Source organism: Caloenas nicobarica, chromosome 1, assembly GCF_036013445.1.
Source record: "Caloenas nicobarica isolate bCalNic1 chromosome 1, bCalNic1.hap1, whole genome shotgun sequence".
Classification (NCBI taxonomy): Eukaryota; Metazoa; Chordata; class Aves; order Columbiformes; family Columbidae; genus Caloenas; species Caloenas nicobarica.
The window spans coordinates 153,318,057-153,342,904 of NC_088245.1; the positions used below are offsets into that span (position 1 = coordinate 153,318,057).

At 41.1% G+C, this 24,848-nt stretch overlaps 1 protein-coding gene across 5 annotated transcripts in view; it reads right to left on the minus strand.

Annotated features, from left to right (window-relative positions):
- The window catches only part of ARHGEF7 (Rho guanine nucleotide exchange factor 7), a 146,622-nt gene that overhangs the window by 94,375 nt on the left and 27,399 nt on the right, over positions 1-24,848 (minus strand). For all 5 annotated transcript variants that reach the window (XM_065626876.1, XM_065626879.1, XM_065626874.1 and 2 more), the window contains exon 3: positions 1,096-1,180. In XM_065626876.1, coding sequence (XP_065482948.1) covers positions 1,096-1,180 — 85 coding nt within the window. The remainder of the gene's footprint in view (positions 1-1,095; positions 1,181-24,848) is intronic.

Below are 24,848 nucleotides of genomic sequence, written 5' to 3' on the forward strand. Positions count from 1 at the left end.
CTATGGTCAGTCTACAGCAGCTTTAAAGCTGTACTGAAACAATTTACATGTGTACTTGCAGTTAAGATGAAAGGCAAGATCTTCAACTTGTATAAGTAGTGCCAAAGTTGTCAATGGTGTTATTCCATGCCCATTCACTAGAACTAAGAATTGGTTGTAAAACTCACTCCTACAGGGTGTTTTCTGATACAAGGAGGAAAAAAAAAAAATCCACAAAAAAAAAAATCCCTGTTGTAATGGACCAGAGGAGTATTATAAAAGTGACAAGCTACTTACCATATTACTATTTAACAAAATTGCACTGATCTGCCACTGAAATTTTCCATCAGCTTCCTTTTCCTCCCCACATAAAAACTGACAAGCACGGTCCATTTTTTAGTAACATTTCTCACCAGACTCCAACCTGACGACCATTATTGGAACTTGCTGCTGACAATGTAGAACCCCAGCATGCGGCAGCAAAAAGAGCCACCAATGTTAACATTCCTTCACTGTCCCGAGGCCCAGGTGACAGCATGCAGTACAGCCCTGCCCTACAACAAAGTATGGACACCTCTCACCTGTGCGCTATTTCTACAACTCTCTCTTCCCCCCAAAGAACTCGAGGTAGATCGTTTGTGACTTCTAGCTACCAACTAAATGAACCATGTGTGGATTAAGGGACCAGAGATGTTGGCCATCTTTTTGTTACTGTCAAGAAAGGATGGTGGTGGGGAATGGGTGGGACACAGGAACAATAAAAACATTGACAATAGTGTTCAAACGTGGAAAATGATAGTGTGGCAAAAGTCAATTTTTAGTACTTCACACTGAGAAAAGGGGAGGGGGGGGAAAAAAAAAAAAGTGGAGCCTTTTTCTAAGAGTTCTTGTCAGCTTAAAGGCTCAGCCTTAGCTCTACTGCAAAGCTTCTGCAAGAAGAGACAAAAGAACCCAGAGAAGCCACTGCCAAAATCCTAACAACAAACTACAACAAATAAACTCTTCTGAAACACTGCGCATGTTCATTTTATCATTATTATAGCAACAGGTATAAATACACATTGATGCGAGTTGAAAGTAAGGTAGGCAAGCACCAGGACAGAAGAGTCTACTTACCTGCAGTCACCTTATTTAAAGCCACAAGAGAGCTGAGAACTTTGCTGAAATTCTGTCCCTGATACAGGTCATTTGCATCAAAAGTCTGAAAACAAAAGAACATACAATAAGTTGTAAAAATAAGCCTTTAAACTACGCATTTCTGTGCTATCATGTAAACCATGACTGCAAAAGCTATTGGCCTGACCAAGGTGTCAGACTTTGAATGGCTGTCACAGACCAGTAAAAAACTGTGGAGTTTCTTTCCCCCCCTCTTAAAAAAACAAAAACAAACAAAGAAGCCACACACACATAAACCAACTCATTTTAAAATAGAGAATACAGAAACAGCTCCATTTGAGAAAAAAAATGAAGAACATAAAAGGTAAAAATACCAAGTGTCATTTAAGTTACAGGGAAGTTGAATAAAACATGTTATCAAAAGAAAGCAGCTTTCCTTAGGCAGTTTGGTCAAAAAAATTACTGGGTACCAGTACTCCTGGCATACTCTTCTTGTTCGGTAGCAGCTCACACGCACTGTACCCGATTGTTCACAAAATATTTTCAAAGGTACTAAAAATAGTTTTTTAAAAAGTACTACAACAATGTGCATGCTATGTCTTCATTCTACAAGACAGAGGAAAGCAACACTCCTGAAAATGCATAAATTTTACAAAGAGTGAAGTTGCTGGGTAGGTTAGACAGAGAATGAGGTTTGGGAAGGGGAGAGATGAACACTGAGGGTTATTTTATTTGTATTTTTTAAACTGTGGGAAAGAGATCCAAACCTCAAACTATCCTGTAGAAAACACTCCAGTAACTTTCAAGCTCTGGGTGATGACATTAAACATCTGGATTTTCACGGGGGAAAGAGGAGATTAAAGAAAGAGACCCATAATATTTGCCTGAGGTAATGGAAACACTCGTCCAAAGCCTCATGAAAACAGCTCTCACAATAGATTCTGCATAGGTTGAAAGGAGTCACAGTATTCCCTTGTGCAAGACTAGAAGGAGGACAATAAAAGACAACTATTGCAGTTGTTCCAACTGATTTAAGAAACTGAAAGATTCAGTTTCCTGCAGCCACAGGAGCTTTTATCTAAAGAGTCAACAAAAACCTGTTTATTCTCCTGATAAAAGACACATCCCACAGGCACTATCAAAGTCTGTACCCCAGAAATCAGCCTTCAGAGGCAGGAGCAGGAAACAAAACAAAAACACCCCACAAAAAAACCCCACCACATACCACCACCACCTCCCCACACATTCCCAGGGAGAGAAGAGAGAACGGGACAAAGAAACACTAGTTAAACCCAAGAGAAGTGAAAATTTTAATGAAAGCCACCTAGAGTTGTGACTGGTTATGTGATATACTGCCAAAGGTACAGCAGATTTGGGAAACATTTAATGACAGTTTTATTCAGTAAGGGTTGTAAAAAAAAAAAAAAAAAAAAAATCTTCCAAAGTATTTACAATATCTAAGGTACTTGCATATTTTAATATCCACATTTTTTCCCCTCAGGCTGATGGTCATTCTCTGGTCCCAGCAAGCAGCAGCTCCACCTTGGCTGCACATCTCTCAAGCTCAGGTAGTTTGTAAGCAGCTCAGAAGAGCAATGCCACAAAACACACAAAAGTCAAGCAAACACTAATATACTCCAAGCAGTTATCACTTGCATAAGTCGTATAAGTAGTTCACCAAGTTACACTGGGCTACAGAAAATTTAAATAACTACTCTTATTTATTTGAAATTGTAAAGAGTAAGGAGAGGGACCAGGGAATTGCCTAGATGTGTATTTTGTAAGGTTCTCCCTGAAACATGAGAGAATATTTTAAAACTATGTACACAATAAAAGACATTAAGCAAATAAGAAGTTATCCGATTTTACATAGACTAAAGATATGATACATTTTATTAACAGCATAATTTATAATAGAGATAAAAGATACCAATAAGGTGACAGCAGGATACATAAAAGCAAAACCAGACTGGAGGTAGCTTAACCACTGCTCAAACTGGGGAGGAAAAAAACAACCAAACAACAACAATAAAAAAGCCCTGTTATGGAATAAGGAAGCATCAGGAGTGTAAAATTTTCATTGCTAGCTATATGCTTATTGTGGTACCTTTCAAACAAGCAAAAGAAAAGTATAAACAGAATCACAAAATAATGGCTCTGATTCCCCAAAAAATGAAATGAAGAGATGCAGGCGCTTGTACAGACACTAGAACTGGATCAGATGGGTACTATAGGGGGAAGAAGCATTTAAAAAAAAAAAAAAAAAAAAAAAAGAAATCCTAAATCCACCTTAATCTCACCTTCATTCTGGATTCTGCCAGAGCCAAACACTCTCCAAAGTCAGGCTAACTGGAGAACAACAGGATGCAAGGAAGCCTCGTTTCCTGCTACATGGAAATATAGGGGATACCAGGAATGATTTGATTGGACCATCCCAACACCTATAGTGCCATAAAAAAAGCCTGTATCCAGGACATGCATCCAGTCTGCCACTTCACAGGAAACAACACAATGGGAGGATACAAGAAATGTTTCCTTCCTTGCCATTTTAGAAAAAGCAATTCCGACAGGAAGCCATTTATGGTCAGGATCTTCATTACTAGCGTTTGATACAGGGGGAGGGGGACATGACATCCTTCAGAGAGACTTTTTTTTCCTAATTTAACAAATGTTTAAGCATAATCTAACCTAGCAAGATAAAAATTCCAGCTTAGGAGGCTTATCCCCATACGCCTCTTATGATCTGTCTCACTGTTCTTTCAGCATCTCCGTCACATTCTTCTCTCCTGGATTTCAACATCTGACATCAATACCCCAGGGACACATCCATATCCCAGGCAGATACTGTACTCCAGAAGCAGACCAGATCTAACTGTCCAATAACAAGGGGTCTTATGTGATCTATAGCACTACGCATACACTCAAGAGCACCCTCACTCTTTTGCTCACAGGACACTCCAAAGTCCCACTGATTGCCTGCCCTGACCCACAGATTCTGGCTCCCCTTTCCATATCCCCCATCAATTCCCTATATACAAGCCTGGCTTTCCATAACTATCCTGTCATTTTTTGCCCTTAGGATTTCAACTGGATGCAAACTCTGTTGATAGCAATGTTATGACCTCTTCCAGGTCATTAATGAATTGTTAAATAACATGGTTGAGTACCAATGGCAGCAAATTCCCTATAGCAAGGTGTACATTGGATGGTCATCCCACATTTGTAATTGTATTAAAGCCTATTAATTAGCAAGTTTTTTAATTCATTTCATATGAACCATACTGATTTTTCTATCACTAACATTTCTTAAACACAAAATGAAATGCCTTAGAGATGCATTTCATCCACATATTAGTTGTTCAACTACCAAATCCATCCACTTGTTTTAAAACAAGACTGATCCCTGCATGCATCTGTTTAAACTCCATCACATTCCAGTGGTCACAGTAATACATACAGGTCATTGAAAGTCATCTAAACCACTAACCTTGAGTGGATGGAGACTTCTGCTCAAATCGTGTTTATGACCTAATCGCAATAAGGAAATAAAACAACATAGCAATTTCATCCCTCATATCCCTGCAGCAACCAGTACCTACTGAAATTGGAAAAACATTAACTGAGGAGTTAGTGAAGAGAAAATCAGAAAATAAAGGTTGAGAATATATGTGGTGAGAGCAGACTAAGGCATACAGTAAGCCTGCAGCAGCACTCTTATGCAAATCAGTGCCAATGCCTCAGGTATCCTTTATGCTACTTTATTGCCCCCTTCTAGCCCATTAAGTCAGATGGCAGTTATGGAAGAAACAGTTTTAAAATTAAGGTATTTCTCCTGATAAGGCAAGGCCTTTAACCAGGGACAGGAAAAAAATTGGGGCTGGTTCAGACAAGCTGAGACACACACTTCTTCTACCAATCTTAACTTACTCATATCCTTAAACGACCAGAGAAGCAGTAAGGCTGTATCTAACAGTCATAGCAAGAAAACTTCATGTACTGGTTAAGAATAAAGTAGAAATGTTTTCCTTAGTAAGTACCTCCTTGCTAGACAGGTACAGTATTCCCAGTGAATATGTTTTAAGCATCTGACAAAAATAGACAACAACTTGCTTTCCAGCACTGCACCATCAACTGCAGCAGCTGAGGAGCTGACTTAGGAGCAGCCCAGACATCTGTGTAGCACAGATAGGGCTGCTGCTGCTAACCTTGCCGGCCAGCCCTAAAATAAGCTGTAACCCCCTAGGCTGTGTGTACTAAACTGGCAGGACACTTTCCAGCTCAGCTTGGTGGCCTGGGGCCCGTAGTGCAAAAGATTACAAGAACATTGGCTCGCTCACCCGGAGGAAATGAGAGGAAATGAGCAGGGCAGCTTGACAAAGCGCGGCGTGACCACATACAACGTGTCGCTCCACCTGCTCCTGGCGCACAGGCTGCGGCGTTTTTGGCCGCAGGAGCATGAATAAACAAGTGGTAGGGAAGGAAGTAAATAAAGAAGAGAAAAAAAAATAAAAGCAACTCACGGTTAGGAACGGGTGACCTTCTTGAAATACACTAAGAACCTCCAACACCTCACTTTGTTGCACCACCAGTGTATTTCTACCCCAAGAACAGATGGCAAGGGGAAGCTACAGAGACCATCCAGGGTCCACCTTGCCGTGATGACACCTAGTGCGCCCAAGCTGGAAAAAAAAACCCCGTAGGTCAGCCTACATGTGAAGCCCACATTTCTTCATTTGTCCTCAGAGTAGGTCAGCTGTAAGCGGTGCCGAGTCCCATTCAGCTATTATGCAGCAGCTGCTCCTCGAGCCGTGGATTATCATCTGAAAGCTGCGGCAGTAAAAGGAGAGATAAGAAAAGCAGGGAACTATGACAACTGATAGAGGAAGGGAAGGGGGGGAGAAAAGATGATTACAAATGTTCTGGAAATCTCTGTGAAGCATAATGTTGCCCAAATCCTGTATGCACAGCGCAAGGGAGGAGAAAGGAAAAAAAAAAAAATTATTAGGTTCTGTTTCAATGATTAAAGAGTTAGACAAGAGGAAAAGTTTGAAAGCAACTGAGAGAACAGACCTGCAGTGCAGGATTTCTGTGTGATTTGGTAACAGTGCACAAGAGAAAACTCAGTAGTAAAGAAGATATAAACTTAAGAGATCTGGGATAAATTTTGCTGCTTATATGAACCTGTTCCTCAAAAGGCTTAGTTGTGTAAGAACACCACATCACCCAGAAAGCGGTAGTTAATTCCTACAACTTGTAATACCTACATGTTATCTACAAAAGCAGGCACAACCAGCACCAAAAATGTATATGGAACTTTGTAGTGTCTGTGTGCATGTATCCAAATACGCATTTACAACAAATCAGAAAAGCATAAAGGTTAAAAAAAAAAAAAAAGGTGGTTTAGAGTCCCTGAAGATGTACTAAAGTTTTCCAGCTCCAAACATTTTTTACCCAAACCAGCTGCAAAGGACTAATGATTCTGCAGAGCATCAATTTCAAATACTATATAACATTTTACCTAAGCCACTGCTTCAAAGTCGAAGTCTAATCATTGCCAAAACTAAACACATACACCTTATTTTTTACCAACTCCAGCAAAAATGGCTTGGGGAAAAAACAGGAAAAAAATCTACACAAAGAAATACTAAGTCCCATATTGGAAATGAACTGTACCATTTCTGAAGCTTTCCAAATCTGTTTTTAGAATGTGACACGGCAAGTTAGTATCCTCAAATGAATTCTTTAGTAAGGAAGTAATAGAATTCGGTATTTTTAGCCATAAACTTCTAGTAGTAGCAAACTAAGATGTACTTTAAAAATAGAAATAAAAAGGTTAGCACTGCCTATATTTGTAAAAGCATGTAAGAAAACTCAAGTCTGTTCCAAATTTCTACCTGCACAGCAAAACAAGAACTACATCTATCACACCCTCATCCTAAATCACTTTCAAATTGCTTTGTAGGTTTTGAATCTTATAGGTGATACCACAGAGTGATAATCTCAGCTGTCACTGAAAGAGACATCCAGTGGCATGCCATATTAATACATGATTGAGGACTAAGGCTTGAGGAAGCTCACACTCCTGGAAGTACAGGCAAAAATAAAAGTTGTTGGAATGAAATTATCAGAGAGAAAATTTGATCAGGACACTGAAGTTGATATGCCTCAGTACGTGCCAATGCAACAGGTTACACCTACTTGTTTAGCCAAAACAAAGCAACTGCATAAGGACCACGTTCTAGTGTCCATGAAGAGAGGAACCTCAAGAGGGAAACTTGGCCAGAAATATACCCTGAGGAAGATTCAGCCCAGTAAAAGGCACCTCTCTTTCTGATATACACAGACAAGAACTGTGTAAACTACTCTCCTAAAATAAATCAGGAAACAGCTGTGGAAATCCAGGCCAAAATGCACAGGGAATACTGTATATAAGTAAGAAAACACATAGAACCAAAAGAAAAAAACCAACCAAACAAAAAACCCACACAAACCAAAACAGATGCACACACAAAACCAGCACCAAGTACACACTTGGAAGGAAATACAGACAGCTCTACTATGAAGTAGCACAAGCACTCAGTGACAAAAATGATTTTTTTTTTCTTTTTTTCTTTTTTCTTTTTTTTTTTTTTTTGCTAATAAGTGCACCAGACAAAGACTGCCAGCACATCCAATAAACAAGGACATGGTTAAGTAGTCCTATGTTCTGGGGAAAACCACAAGAGAAAGGTGAAGGATATCCTGCTGAAACATAACTAGTTTTCTTTCTAAAAATAAGAACTGAAAACTCCACCTTACCCTTCTCCCAACACTCCAATTTCTAAGAATGAAAGAACCAAAGGCATTTGAATAAGTAAAAATGACACCCAAGCACTTCACTCAGCTTGAAGTACAATGTCCAGCTGCTCAGAGGAAGGCCTGCTGTACAGAATAACAATGATACATTCAGATCATCACAACTAGGTGCTCAGTTAACTACAAATTACATTAATTAACGGGTTCTACTTAATCTTCCGTGCTCTACTAAGCCACCTATGTATCCTAGCAAAGCTCCAGAGGCCAAAGCTCAAGCCTCTGCAGGGACAAAACTACCTCAGAAGAAACCAGCAAGAAGTTTAAGATTGTCACAAAGTATTTTGCTTCCTGGAAATGATTGTGTCATATGACCCTGTAATGAGAAAACACATATAGTTTTGCAGTGCTTATCAGCATAGATATTATAGAAAAATGGCAATGTGTCAGTAACCTTTTGCTAGAAAGAAGGCTCCTGTTTTCACAGTGTTTCTTTTGGACACAGAGGACAAACTTCCTCAGGACTAAAGGGTGTGATTGGACTATAAGCCAAAACTGCTGTGAGGATTGGATACAGTGCCACAGCTAATAAAAAGGCCGGCCAAAATTTTAGAAACAAAAGCAAACAGCAGCAAAACCCACAGAGCTAATAGGAGACTTTCCCAAAAGAAACAGGCTGCAGAGAACGAAAGCAGCTTCTAGGTCCTGCTTTTCCCCCTCCAGAACAACATTAGTATCTACTCCAAGGTTAGGACTCAGAGTAGATGACTATGCTTAATGAAACCAGTTTCTTCTTGTATGAATAGTTCATATTGAAGACCAATGCAGCAGGAGAAAGCCTGCGAAGCCCGTTTTTAGGCCTTTCTGTGAGACAGATGCTAAAAAGTAGTTTGAATTAGTTTGTCAATAACTTGCAATTCCAAAAAAAACCACCAAAGTCTAGAAGGCAAATTTTGGTCTTCCAAATTCATGTGATGTCTGTAAGAGTATCAACTGGTCACATTCTGCAAGCCTACAAGATCCCCCCGTTAGATGTGAACAACTGCATGTGATGTGAACAACTGGTCACTTGAATGGCTGTCCTTTTTTTCTTTTTCTAAAAATCACAGCAGTGGATCTTGATTTTCAGAAGCTACTCCTTCATCCCACAGCTTCTGCTACTTCAGACCCTCCTGGGCACCTATCCTGGCACCAACCCCATTCAACACCACCAAGACAGAGCAGCATGGAAACAAAAAACTTCTTGAGTTCCAGTTTACAGGATGTCTATCGTGTCCTGAAGCACTAGGTAAAGCTCACAGGCAGATACCCACCTTCTTCTCCGAAATTTATAGATAAATGTCATACTTGCAAGCAAAGTTACTGCAATGGAATCTGCAAACTGTTTCCCATCTTAAAGTATAAACGTGCATTATGGCTTCATCATTTTCATACGTCCACAATTTCTTCTTGACTTTTCGTGTTTCGCCCAATAATAAGTTAGAAACAAGTTAGGAAAAAGTCTTAATGAAAGAGCAACACAAAAAATGGCTCTGCACAGACACCGAACCAACTCTTCACACTAATTGAAATGAGAGCACTGAAAATGAAGACTGACCTCAAGCAGATGACACATAGTCACAGCAGAAATCAAAATGACAGGACAGCAACAATGACAGTCACTTAAGACTACTGAAACAGGCTGCCCAGCTGGCCTGGCCAGGGTCTGAAAGCTGATCCTGAACATAAACATTCAGAACCAAACCATCTCTGTGCAAGGTTTTACAAACTGCCAATGGCTGAACTCAGTAGTGACACAGAATTTTTTAAGGCTCCAAATAAACCATCTCCTAAGGAAGAAAGAGTTGATATATTCAGAAGACTTGCAACTAGGTTACAAACATTAAGAAAGGAGATGTCTCCTTTTGGAATACTTGAATTTTAGATTTATTTTCTAAAATAACGAAGTATACATCAACAAAACTGTGAACATCTCCGTACTCTTACCTAAAAACACAGGAAGGATAGCTTGCCATAACTGACTTCAGATGCCTTCTGTCTAGATATATGCTCTGCCAACATTTCTCAACTAATTTCTGAAGTATCAGCTTAGTTTCAAAAGCCACGCTGTATGGAGTGAGAAGAGGCCAATACAATGATGCAAAAAGTACAATTTATATCATTAAAATTTCGGAAAAAAAAAATTAAGTAGGAAAATCAACTTCTCTGTGTCCAAAATAGGTAACATTACCTGCAATCCAGCTCTCCATTTGCAAAACAGGGAGAACAGCAGCTAAATACCAGTCTAAGTCACTACCATCAAATCAAAGTATCACAGACACATAGTAAGAGATGGACTTTCTGTTTTAAAACAGCAGTGTTCATAGACACACACATTCCCAGAGCATGTCAGAGAGTAAGAGCTGGGGGTAGGCGGAAGGAGTCATCTTACTGCAAAAGATTTTGTACTACATGAGGTTATCATCTGCCCTCTTAAAATAGCCTGCTGGCTGTTTTACTACACTACCATGTGCTCTAACCACAACTTAAACATTATCACATGCTCACGTTTCATCTGGAACAAATGCATACAGCCAGAGTAATCAGATGATGCACAGATTCAGCATCAATGGAGAATGAACCACAGACAAAGCACGAGCCACAAAACCAGCCCCACTGACCTTAAAAATGCTATTTCACCTACTGCTCATCAGCATGCTTAAGAGTCATTTTGTTGTGCACACACATTTTTAAAAATAAAGGTACTAACAGGAGAAATAGGAAAATGCTTGTAGCATTAAATGTGTATTAGTAGCTGGAGGAGAAAGACCAAAGGGGAATTGATGTTTTGAGATTTCTGGCATTGGTCATAATTTGACTAAGCATGATTAGACAGATGGGGAAAAAAAAAAGTGAGAGAGGGAAAAAGATAACTTCGAAATGCAAGAAAGAAAAAAGAAAAAAAATAAAAGAAAGGACTGTTACACCCTTCTGGTAAAAAAGGATTTATCAGAAATCTCAATTGCTTCCTGAATATACTGTGGAAAGTGCCAAAAATGAAGGCATAGCGAATTTCCACATAGCCTGTTGAAGCTTTGATTTAGAATCACCAACCGGAGAAAAAGTAATTTCAAAATACTTAGGAGAATTGAACAAGCCCCCAAAAGCAAGATTTCAGGTTTCAACTATATCCGAGTGAATTCATTTCATTACTTCCATTTTAAAAATTCCCTGAAGAGCACAAAACTGCACACCCCCTGAGTTATAGCTCCTCCCAAGCAAACCCTTTTTGATTCACAGCTTACCATTTTTATTTCAGCCAATACAAATACTGTTAAAAGGGAGACACGGGCTGGATCTCTCCCAGGCACCCGCAATAATAATATGATCCAGGATCCTCCATCATTTATAAAACCTGTTTTGAAAGAGCAGCCACAGGACTTTACCCAGGCAGCAGGGACAAGCTTCACCACCACCAGCTCCGGTGACCGCTCCTGTGCTGGGGCTGGTGGAGCTGCCTGAGCTCAGGCAGACACTAAAACCCCACAGCAACCCAGTTCTAGCAGCTGAACTGGCAGAAAATTAATCCAGCAAGAGTCGTGAAGCTTGCTGCAAGTTTCACAAACTAAACCGGTTCAGTACCAGATGAGATTAGCACCTGAGCCAATGCATGGGAGAGAAACATCTTATCTATCAAGGGAAAGAGATTCATTTCAGGTGCTGGGAAACATCACAGTTGTTCAGATACTTTCCAACGGGAGGAACAAAAAAAAAAAAAAAAAAAGAACCCACACAACTTAGCTAAAATCCACCCCCACCCCAATCATCCAGCATCATGCTGATTTTCAGTAATAAGTTTCTGTAAGAAATTCAAACTTATGGTTTATGGGAATATCTATAAAAATTTCCACATTCCAAATATTAATAAAAAATGGCCTCTAACACGTCAGAAGCAACAACAAAAAATGAAATCCATGCCAATTCCACTTATTCATAGTAATGCCTGGGGACACAATCTGAAAGAAATAAAGATAACTTTTCCAATAAACTCACTGTTGCAGAAATTTTATAGTTCAGATTCATCAGCTGACAGGCTACGTGATGGGCTTGGGTAGCCAAGCTGGCAAGGACAGCCAGAAGCGTTATGATGAGCATCCAAGGCCCAACAGCCTACCCCAGTTCCTCCTTTTCTCCTAAATATTCTCATCTCCGCAGCCCAGGATTCTTCTGGCCTCACGCCGCCACATTCCCCATTGCAGATAACCTGACTCCAATGCCATCTCTAAAACACAACCGCTCACACTCCAGCCTTCCCCAGAGTTCAGTGACTGGCAAAGATAGTTTCACTGTGACCTGTGTCACCTGTTTTGCCAATATAACCACTGCTCATGCAGCAGAACCCAGGAGTTAAAGCTGCTCCTCTTGACAATAAGTATTTCTAGCAGAGGGACTCCTCCAAGCAGCACCCAAGGATGCCATCTGCGGAATCAGGACGAGCACTCAAGGAAGTGGGGGGGGGAGGGGAAGGAAAAAAAAAAAAAAAAAAATCAATGACAGCCTATCCAGCCCCAAAACCTGCATCTAAGAGTCACTAATAAGGAAGAATATAGAAAGGCAAATATTACCTAGTAATACTTAACCAAGATGTTCTTCTAATAGTTTGCATCTCAGGGACTACTTGCATTTAAAAGCCCTAAATGGATTTTTTAGACTTCTACAAAAACCCACAGAAATCATTTGCACAGCTCAGTTACAGCGTGAAGAATCAGTTTTCATTTGTTATGATCTTGCCAATTGCTTGCTTTTTCTGAGTAGCTCTTAGCTCCTGCGCAAGGAGAAGCAGAAAACAACCCTCCCATCTTCTCCATGCCACCCGTTAGTGAGACCCTATCAACCTCAGATACTCTTTTGCAGATGGAAGAGTTGATATATTTATCTGCAACTCACATGGACTCCATTCCTTCCTTTTCTTGTAACAACTTCTGTTAAGTCTTGAAATGGCAGACTATTCCATTTTCTTTAATTACAGCATTTCTCTTGGGTATTGCTATAAATATAATTCACCTCGATGCTTCAACTCACAGAATAGTCAGCAAGAGCAACCAAGCACAGTATCTTGGTGATCTGCCCGGACTACATTATACCTGTCAAAGAACTCTGATACTAAATTGAAATTTTCACTATAGCGTGCAACATAGTACTTGGCACAGCCTCACTAGCAGAGGAACGGAAGGCAGCAAACACAAACCAAGCCTTTAAAGTTCAATGAAAGAAAGAAAGGAAGAGATCCAGAAAACTAACTACAGACCAATATAGCAAATGTCTAAGCCTGGTAAATTGATAAAAGCTACAATGAAGAAGAATTGGTGGGGTTTGCATAAATATGGAAATAGAAAGGAATTAACATTGCTTTGGTAGAAGGAAGTAAGCTTTCCAAAAAATGCATCTATGCTCCTTGAAGCAATTATATGTAAACATAAGGTAGTCTAGTTAACACACCATCTCTGAATATCCTTTGAAAAGACACCTCCTCAAGGGATGTGGGGTTTTTTGTTTTAAACAAAGGTAATATAAGCTAGGAGACTCTTCTTGAAGCTTCAGAAGTGCTCAAGAAGTACAAAACAACAGCTGTATACAAACGTCTAGTTTTCACTATGGAGTTCCAAAAGCATCCCATAGGGATCTGACTCAGGACTCACACTCGCGACACACACACAATTTCACAAAAGGCATGAAAAGTGAACCTTCTTTGTTGATGATACAAAATTATTTAAGGTAGTCAAAACTTGAACTCATAGCAAACAGCTACCATATGATCTTGTGAATGACCAAATGTTAAAGCAGCAGGTGAAATTTAGTGCTAACAAATGCAAAAACCACCCTTGGTCAAAATAATAAAAAACCCAAAGCTCGTCATTATACTTGCATGAATATGGGTTCTAAATTAGCTATTCCCACTAACAAGTAAAAGACTACAATCAGCTAACAGCTTCAGATCAAGGATCATCCAAGTTAAGAGACATAATTCTGAAGAATTAGAAAAGACAGAGGCAACAAACAGATGGCTTCTATTATTTCCATATTATCTCTCTAACGCAAATACAGCTCTGGTCCACCATGATACTATAAAACATGAAAGGGTACAGAGATGTATGTTGTTTAAATCAACTAAGTTAATGCAATGGTTTTCATACAGGAAAGAGCAAATAAACTAAAAGTGTTAGTCTTGGAAAGACAATATGGGATGTAGCAAAGTATACTAGTGCTGTATGAAGTCACATATAGCATAGAGAAGATGCATAACATAAGAACAAAGTCACCCGCTGTCGCCAGCTGCAGCAGCTGAACAAACAAAAGGAAGTTTCTATAAAACGTATAATTTAACCCTGGAACTTAACCATAGGATACTGTGAAGGTAGAAATCTCAAAATAGCTTTGGAAAGCTACTTAAAAATACAAGCCATAGAAGGAGGACCACAGAGCTGTTAAATACACAGCGATACAGATACCACCCTGACTCCTCAAGAAGCTCCTCAGCTATGGACTGTCAGAAGCTGGGAAGATTTAACAGAAGGTATCATGCTGCATTTTCACTGGTTTTTTACACCTTTTCTCACAGGCATTTACTACAGACCCTTCTCTCACAGAATAACAAGGTTAACAGACCTTTGATCTGAACTTGCATAGTTTTACTGCCTTTAATGACCTAAGGATGATTATTTGATCCTTATATGATTATTTCCTACATTTTTAATCTCCAAAGCCAAGTTAGGCAAAAGAAGTTTGTTAAGCTAACTTAGTCACTGCAGAAGACCCCTCAGTAAAACACTGCTTGAGCAACAATGATTAGCTTTTATTCCCCAAATTCTCAAAACCATGCATCAGACTTCATTTTACAACTAACGCAAGATTTTGAAGTGGAGTTAAGCAACTGAATAGTCATACTGGAAAGATGCAGAAACCTTATAATGACAGAATTACCTTTTAGAAATTTGAGAAAACACTTACCTAGACCAGTGCAACTGCATCCCGTTACCCAAGGGGGCAATGCTGACTCAACACCTCCCACAGACATACCCTACACACCTCCCCAGTGTGGGATCTGCCCACAGGGAAATCGAGGGGTTGAGTCAGCTCAGCTGCAGAAAGCGACTCAGCCTTAGTTTTCCTTCTCTGGAGACATTCAAGACCCACCTGGACACATTCCTGAGCGATCTGCTCTGGGTGAACCTGCTTTAGCAGGTGGGTTGGACTAGATGATCTCCAGAGGACCCTTCCAACCTCAAACATTCTGTGACTCTCTAAGATCAGCTCACTGAAACAACTCGCTGGGCAATGGCACAGTCTGTAGATCTGACACCAGGGAAGTAGCAGGACTGCATGTAAAACTATGGACTATCAGAATTTCTCTTCACAAGGGCAGCCCACAGCTACAGCAGATGTGCAACAAATCGCATTCACCATGAAGAGATGCAAACACAGCAATGCTAATATTGCTAAATGCACCACTTAAACACTGACGTGAACTTTGCGCTACTTCCAAATTAGCTAATAATTATGCCTGGGTTTAAATGATAGCAAGCAGACTAGCAAGAAGAAACAGCTCCATGTGTCACTAATACCAATATGTTAAAGTTATAGCACAGAACAGGAATAACACTTACAAAAATTTCATGGGGTATATTAGCACGTGAGGTTTCTTCCCCCCCAACTTAATATTTGCTATTGAAATACAATTAAATTCCGCCTCAGTCTAGAAGAACAAGTTATGGATTATTACACTGATCCTTCTTCAAGTTTGATACTAATAGGACTTCTGCAGGAGGCTCAGAATTTTCTCAGATGCATCAGAGTTAAATATGTTAAGGATGAGGCTTCAAGCACCACTGAAACCCCTACAGGGAAGCGCTTAAACCTGAAACTATCATTTACGTAACACTTTCAGAAGAAATTATACCAACTGAATCATGTGGAGCTACAGCATCCTCAGAAACACAACTCATCATAGGCATCACTGTAAAGGAATAAATGGCTATAACACTCTGTCACTTAGCACAAGTCTGAGAACAAGCTGAAGTGAGGGCACATACAAACCCTTTTTGGACTGTGATCTCCATTACAATACACGTGAAACTCCTGCTGAGGTCACTGATGTGACTCACACCAGTCTTAAGACTTCAGCCTTTTAGCTGTGAGATCAGAGTAGATATCCTGTTATTACCAAAGTCATACTGCACTGGAAACATTAATTCTACAAGAGATGAAGTCTGCAAAATATACCACTATATTAACACAGAAAATGCTAATGCAGTGTAAAGTTCCCAAATGAATAAAAGAAACAGAAAAATAAGAGGTCATGCATTAAAAGCAGTAACTAGGGCAGTGATTGTAAAGATCCAGCCTCAGTGGAGTTCAATACACGCAAAGAAACCCACCAAGGTGCTCTGCAGATGGTAAAGCAGGTATCACATCAAGCAATGCCCAAAGTGATGCCCTCTCATTTCACTTGCTTCTTAAAGCAAAGGCACATAATGGCTCCTTATACCTAACCTGGCTGGAAAAAGAGGCAAAAGCTTTCCTGCGTCCAACCACAAAGTGCAGCCTATAACCTAAGGATAAGAGGTTACCAGGTACCACACTCTACCAAGCACCTAAAAACCTAGTGCAGATAGTTTCTTAAACTGATAAAACAAAAGCAAAGGCTTCTCCCTTGCCTGTGAATGGGAAACAGTGGAAGTGCTCCGAAGCCACCAAGCTGTCACAGAGTGCTGTTTGTGCACGGTGGGATTGCTGTTGGAGCCGGGGTCAGCTGCCGCAGTTTTATTCAAGCCAGGACTGCAACAACACAGAGCAAGGTGACACAGAAAGCAATTACAGCAAGACTTTGTTCTTAGGAAACACAATAGCTAAAAAGCTGCTGATACCTGTTCAGAAGCACAACAACTTCCATGTGCAATACCAGGTTTGTTCCCTGTATCTGAACAGTGATGACAATGCTTATTATCTGTACTGCATCTTACGCATCTCTGGCTAATTTAAATCTCTCCTGGAAGGTGTATCTTCAAAAAAAAAAACCAAACAAGTGACACCAGATGCTACAAGCAGGGAGAAATGAAATTAAAATAAAATATAATGGAGTGGAATGTGCTGTTCCAGAAGCAGGTTGAAATGTTAAGCAAATCTTTCCAATAGGATGGTCCAGAAGCATTTCAGAAAATAAAGATGTGGTTCTAATACAGCAGAATTGCTTAGAAGTCTCCAGCAATGTTCTCTCACAAAGCTGGTGCCACAAGCATGTTATGCTAATGGAAGACAACAAGAAGGTGACTTGTGTTCCAGAAAGAAAAAATTAAGTTTTCCTACAGGGGAGAAACCCTTTCAGATACATTGCAATAAACATAATACAAAGATAACAAACAACGAGTTAGGACAATATTGGAGTTTTCCAACAGATCACAGTTCCTAGCAAACAATTCCAAGTGAATATACTTTTTAAAACTATTAGAAGTAACAACAGTAACTCTGAAAGCACACATACAATTTTTAGACAAATCTGACCCATACAGTAACTATTAAAAAGCATTTCTTGTTTGTTTTTAAGAACAGACTGGAAATGCTTGTTTTGTACAACCAGTCTGTCAAGCCAAATTTGTTTTACACAAGCTTCTGCAAGGCTTCTAGAAAAGTCTGCTTTATTTTGTACAAAGATTGGCATGGTGCACAATCTCACACACCTGGTAACGCAATATATGTACAGTACATACTCCTCATATTTAGTGCCCTGCAACATAATCAGTTTTAGGGCACCTAGGCAATAAATCCAGCTATGAAGATTGTTCTTAAGAGCATGCAGCAATAGCTTCCACAATACCTTTTACCACCTATAAAAGCAGCTCCTTCCAGACAGACATTTGCACCATAATCTCTAATGTCATACCATCTTTTGAAATGGAGTTACTACAACATGCTTCAAATAAAGCCATGATGTAATGTCTGGATCATACCAAAGCAATGCAAGTTTTCCTTCATGGCAACGCACCACCCTAAACTCCATGAGCCTTGTACTCTCCCAACAATTTAACCTACACAGACCTATGTAAAGCAGTTGTGGCTTTCAACACAAGGATGTCCCCTTCCCAGTGTCACCCTTTCACCCCAACTATCGACCAAAGTTTTCTGTCCAAACCTCTGTCAAGTCAAGACAGCAGGTGACCAGCTGTGCCCTCCACAAGCTGCTCGAGCAAGAAGTTCTCCGACTGTCACACAAGCCACAGCTCAGTGCCTCAAAAGGCAGAATGTGTCTGCTCGCATAAATTCCCTTGGAGAGACTGTTTTAAAAACAAAGGAGGAGAGAGTTTCATGTTGTGAGGGGAATTTCGTGCCCTTCATTAACTCACATGAAGGGCACCTGAGGCTGCTTCTTTGAGACTACAAAGCCTCCGTATTCTACAGAAGAAAAACGCACAAGGATGAAAAAGTTGGTTTAATATTAAAATAAGGATTATTTCAACCAAACCTCAACGTACCTCACTTCAAGCATCGCCACAGTTACCTGAGGGTAGATGCTGCCATGAAAATATAGTTATTTCACTTGGGTAGCTTATCTAGTGAAACTATTAGTATTCAGTAGGCTGGGGGGACGCTCCTTAATGAGACCTGCCTTAACTACTACCAAGAACAGACTCAAACTTCAGAGCAATTACAGGCAGCAATTAGGTGGAATTCAAACCAGCTTCAGGACTTCCACTAGGGAAACAAAACCACCAAGACCCTATTTGAAGCGCTGAGCACTGCAGTACAACATCACCCCAACAGTTAAAGTCTCCTCAAGAGACACCAGTAGATATTTGACAGGCTTTACTGCACATCAGAAGTCTGCAGGACCAGGAGCTGGTAGCCCTGTCAACACTAATGTTTTCCATTATCAGATCTTTTATTTTCTCTTAAGCTTTCCTAAACTGTTAAAATTTGGACTAGTATTTTTCACGTAGTGCATGCACCTCATGCTTCACTTTATCATTATCAGTATTTTGTACAGAACTTCCCTATTCTGTCATTACCAGAAATGACACCGAGAAAATAATGTTTGCCAGAGTTCAACTTTGGGAAATCCACGCCTTTAAACGATTCAGCTCCTTTTGCTTTGGAATAGAATTTTTAAAGGCTCTCTGCCCTTTCCATCAACATTTCTTTTGAAAATGCACCAAAATGCACCAGAAAATTTCTTTCCAAAATGCACCATAAATTGCCCCCTAGGAAAAAAAAAAATCCACCCAATTTTGAAAAGCTTTTTGAAGAGCCTTTAGCTTTGTTTTGTTCATTTCTTCTTTAAACTAGTCTATACGCATGCTTAGTACAGACTGACTGTGTCAGATTCAGATTCACAGAGTCCACCTGCAAAGCACAGAGCAGAAAACTCAACACAATTCAGACGCTAACACCAAAAGAAGGAGCCACCAAGAGAAAGCAACTGCCCAGTTCAAATGCCATGAAACAAAATCTACATCCAGAACTGAGTAGCTGGGGGTGGAAGTATGACAACACCAAGACTAAGTTTAACCTAATTTTAGGAAACTGGTTTTCAGATGTCTGGGTTCGTGCTGCCTCCTTTTGTATCCCCAGAGGAACATGCATCCTATCCACTGTAGGTCATCCTCTGGAGAGGCTTCTGTTGTTGACTATAAAAATGAAGCCTCTAGAACTAAGTTCAGCTGCGTTCCAGGAGACAGGGCTGAAAGCAAGGGAATGGAAGGACAACCTTACAGAGAACTGCAGTCTTTGGAAATCCTACTCCTCCTTAACTACACTCTCAGCTACAAAGTTGCACCTTCCCTTTCCCGTGAGTATTTGAGCTCATCACACCCTTCACTGTAACAAACCAAATCTAAAGACTTAAGACACCAATGCACTTTTTTGCTAGGATAGTTCTCTGCTGCTTCACAAGTTAGACCAGCATCAGAGCTGGTCTACAGTAAGCAGCACCAACAGACACAAAAAACACTTTTCTCTTTGAGCAGAGATGACACTGACTTACTTGTCGTGGAGACCTGGGAGACCAGGGCTAGACAGCTGATGCTGAGCTAGGAATGACAAGAGAGAAAAAAAGCTAGGCAAATCACTTGTGAAAATGTGCAGAAGTGCAGATCAAGACTAAAAACCCAAGTGGGGAAACAAAGCCAACAAGAAAGAGAGAACAGGAGAGGAGAAACAGAAACAGTTGTCGAGAGCTTGGTGTAGAAGCCAAGACACGTCACCCCTCTGTTATCAACAAATACTTAGAAAATGCAGCAGTTGAAAATGAGCCCATCTCTTCCCAGCTTAGCACAAATAAGCAGTATGAGTTTACCACCGCTAGTAAATGTGCTGACCGTCCAAGTGCACAGGCTGAGCAGGGGAGACAGCAGCTCTGCTCCCACACATCAGCATGCTGCCACACCAAGATTTTCGCATTAGTTTTTCCCTCTCCCTTTTTTTAAATCTAGGATCATCTAAAGATGATCTGCATATTCAAGGTACAATAACCACTATTACCATGTCCTTCAACATCTCTGTCCCCACTCAGTATGTAGAGCAAGGCTGGTCAAAGGATGGATGAGGAAGCCTTAGAAAGGATTTGTCTGTAAGGACATCTTCCCAGGCCTCAAATCCCTGCCATAGAAGACATTCTCCTACCTACCACATTCTATATATTACTCAAGCAAATAATTTCACTTACCTGAAACTTCAGAAAATGGGTCCCAGTTTGAAATTTAACTCCAAAATGAGTTGAGCTTGCAAAACAAGGAGGCTGGTGCAGTGGTGGGTAGTGCTAAATTAATATTGCCACTGAGCCAGAAGCTCCCAAAACCCACTCCTTCAGGTGTCCATGTAATTTATCACAGAAATCAGATGGCATGGTAAGAGGCCAGCAAAGTGCATGTCTCATGGTGAATCCAGCTGACAGCTACAGCAGAGAAATTAATTCCTTCTATCGGCAACAACGTTGTTACATCACTACAAAAAAAGTCATTGTTTCATTCAAGTTGATTTATTGCTTATATCAGCTGCTCAGAAACCAGGGCTTTGAGTTAAACAGGAGTTTAAATGAATTTAGAATCATGGAATGTCCCGAGTTGGAAGGGACTCAGAAGGATCAGAGTCCAACTCCTGTCCCTGCACAGGACAACCCCACAGGTCACACCATGTGTCTGAGGCCTTGTCCAGTCTCTGCTTGAACACTGTCAGGCTTGGGGCCGTGACACCTCCCTGGGGAGCCTGTTCCAGTGTCCACCACCCTCTGGGGGGAAGAAACTTTTCCTAATGTCCAACCTAAACCTCCCCTGGCACATCTTCCTGCTATTCCCTCGGGTCCTGTCATTGGTCACCAGAGAGAAGAGTTCGGCGCCCGCCCCTCCTCCTCCCCTTGTGAGGCAGCTGTAGCTGCCATGAGGTCTCCCCTCAGTCTTCTCCAGACTGAACAAACCAAGTGACTTTAGCCACTCCTCATACGGCTTCCCCTCCAAACTCTTCACCAACTTCGTGTCCCTCTTCTGGACACTCTCCAGTAGCTTTATATCCCTTTTATCCTGTGTTGCCCAGAACTGCACACAGTGCTCCAGGTGAGGCCGCACCAGTGCAGAGCAAAGCGGGACAATCCCCTCCCTGCCCGGCTGGCCATGCTGGGCTGGATGCACCCAGGACACGGGTGGCCCTCCTGGCTGCCAGGGCACACTGCTGGCTCGTGTTCAACTTGCCGTCGACCAGAACACCCAGAGCCTTCTCCGCAGAGCTGCTCTCCAGCATCTCATCCACCAGTCTGCATTTACAGCCAGGGTTGCTGTGTCCCAGGTGCAAGATCTCATCCAAGAATTTGAGGCAGCACTGCAAGCAGCCCCTCACTTTGCGCCAGCCCCAGCTCCCTCCTGACCCCACAGTGAGCCAATTCAGTGGGAAAGAGAGCAGGTTAGTGGGGTTACCTCCACCAGCCCATCTCCCTGCACCACCTCACCTTGAAGCCCACCAAGCACTCGTGCTAGAAGAGGGAAGGGCCAGCAATATGCAGGCAACAGCATGAGTCGCTGCTGCTGCACAGCTGCAATGGGTTTCGTAGAATACCGAGTACGAAGGGACCACAAGGATCATTTGGTCCAGCCTTTCTTGGCACAAGTGTGACCTGGGTTTAAGCTACCCTAGGACCACAGCCTGGCTTCAGTCCACTCTGCGGCACATTTAGCACTTGCAGCTACAACAGAGGTCCACGGGAGCTGTGTCAAACTACAGGCACCTCAGCCTGCAGCTCAAGCACTGTGAAACAGGCATAAAACTACTCCTTCATCAACGGTCTTAAAACCATACCAAAAAAAAAATGTAAACATCTGACACTATTGTGGAAAGTAACACAGAACATCCAGGCAGAAGCTAATAATTCTGCCTCTAAACTAAGACTTATATCCAAGAAAAGCCTGAGACCACCCAGTGAACACAGGAGGAGCACTGAAAACCAATAGCTGAAACCAACAGCTGAAACCAGGCAAGGTTCCTGCAGAAAACCAAGCAGCTACCTGTTATCACAGTGAACATACAGAGGGGGCCCAATAAAGCTTTTTCGTTTTGGTGTAACAATTTTTCTTTGTCCAAAGCCCTAGTAGCATCCACGACAAAAATGCATTTGAGGAAAGCGTGCTATGCAGAAAGTTAGTCTACGGTTGTTCTAGCCCTGAAAAGCTTTTACAATATAGACAAAGATAAGTACCTCACTTACCTACTTATCAGCTATACTAATAAAACACCTGATTTATTTACACATATGCACAACAAGCCCAAATTACATTCTCTTGAACGTGTAAGTTAGGAGAAACAGCCTGCAGCATTTTAAATTACAATATACTCTAATTTTTATCTCCAAGAGTACTTCCCTGAGATGTGAGATTTTTGGACTGCTCGAAAGGCACAGTTACATTTTCTTCTGCATTTGCTGACAACAGCTATAAATAAAATTACAATCGTTCACTTGATTCTGAATGATATATTGGCACTGGAAAATGAGATACTTCTAGCAAGCAGTATTAACAAAAAAAATGAGAGATAAGCCACCTTAATAAGCAAGTACAGGCAGGAAAGAAATACACAAGCTGACAGGCATCTTCAAAACTGCAAAGCCCTCCAAGCCATCTAATTAACTTAGGCCAAAAATAATACCTAGATGCAGTCAATTTAACTATCAGCAGTTTACAACATCAAAGTCAGCTAATTACAACAACTTTGTATCTTAACAATGAAGAATTGCTCTTTCAGTTTCACTGCCAAGTACAGAAAATACTTTACCTGTATTTATACATGAAAGTTATCTTTTGCAAAACATTCATGTGACATCACGGTGAAGAACTAGCTTAAGGCAAAGGGTGTGAAAATACATTTTCTTGTAATTTATGCTGCTCAAAAGCCTGCAGGGTGGATGGATTTAAATGGCCTATTTGAATAATGATTAGATTAGTATAGATTAGCAACCATATTTGTAGTCCAAGAACTTTCCTAAACATTGGGTATCAGTCTTTAGGGGGCGGTGGGGAAGTGGGAGATTACCCTATTCTCACATACTTAAATACTTGAACATATATGAGAACGAAGAATTTGATCAAGTGACAGAAAATTATGAACTATGTTGTGATTTCTGCACTGAGGCTGCTTTTAGAAAAAACATGGTAATCAGTTAAAGTGTACATTTTGAAGGCGTTCTATGTAGCTAATAAACATAAAGAACATGCAAGAAAAGTGTTTCAACATGTTCTGCAAGGAAAACCAGTTAATTTAACAAATAAAAAGTGTTTGTGCCTGCTGATTTACAACAAACTGCTTCTAGGCACTTTCTGCTGGCAGATTTTAAAATTATGAATTGTCTTTTTCTTAAACCTCATTTTTATTCATTAAGTGAATAAGTGGGGGGCTGTGGGGTGTGATAAATTTCACCCCTTCTCCCAGTATCTCTGCTTTGTACTGACTGAATGAACGCAAACATTTGGAGAATAGACTGATCCAGCTGAAAAGTAAGTAAAGGTCTATTTATTTTAGGTTGGGTTGCTGCTGCCGAAAGAAGAGGTCGGTCCCCTCCTTTCTCCGTTGTGTCCTTTGTGCCACAGTCACTCAACTGATCTACTCTGATCCAGTTCGGGGGGGGGGGCAGTTACACTGGCAGAACAAAAAAAAAAAAAAAAAAAAAAAAGAAAAAAGTCTAACCCACCAGAGACCAACAGGGAAGCAATAGTCAACTGGGAGTCTGGCACTTCATCTAAAAATAAAGCAAGGGGTGTTTCTGCTCATATTTCACTAGAAATAAGCATGAAACACAGCGTGAACCCATCCAGATAAAGTAAAAATAATACTCAGGCAGTACGTGCTTGCTGCCAGAGCTGTAAGGAAAGTCAAACGCAGAATTGGTGGATGCCTGGCTAGGGGTGTTTCCACTGCAGCTCACATTAATCTAAACCAGGGTGTCGCAACAGCCCAACACTCCATCCCGCTCCCCCACCAACCAAACGATCCCCTGCCCTTTACACAGACAGATGCTTGAGCAATTGCCCATCAGTGGGATTCTCAAAAAAAATAACTTATTTTGTTTGAAAACGAGAGCAGGATTTCAAATTCCACCCAGACATCTGCTGAAAGACATGGTCTGGCTCCTCACAGGTGTCCCTAACGCCTCCCTTGCACCAAGCTGGGCACTCGGACCCAGCGCTGAGGCAACCTGGCTCACCACCCCATCAGCAGCGGGGCTGGGGAAAGCACCATTTCCCGCTGTTGTTGGGTTGGTGGGGTTTTTTGGGGGGGGGGCAGGGAGAGGAAGGTTGGATTTTTATGGATTTACTCAGCCAAGTGGCTCCTGAAGGCAGCTGGCACACGTGAGAACCAGCACAAGATGAAATGGCCATGGCACGGAGGGCAAGAGCAGACAAAGGCAGGCAGCAGACCCCTTCTTTTGGCAGCAGGGACCAGTTAAATTTGCTCTC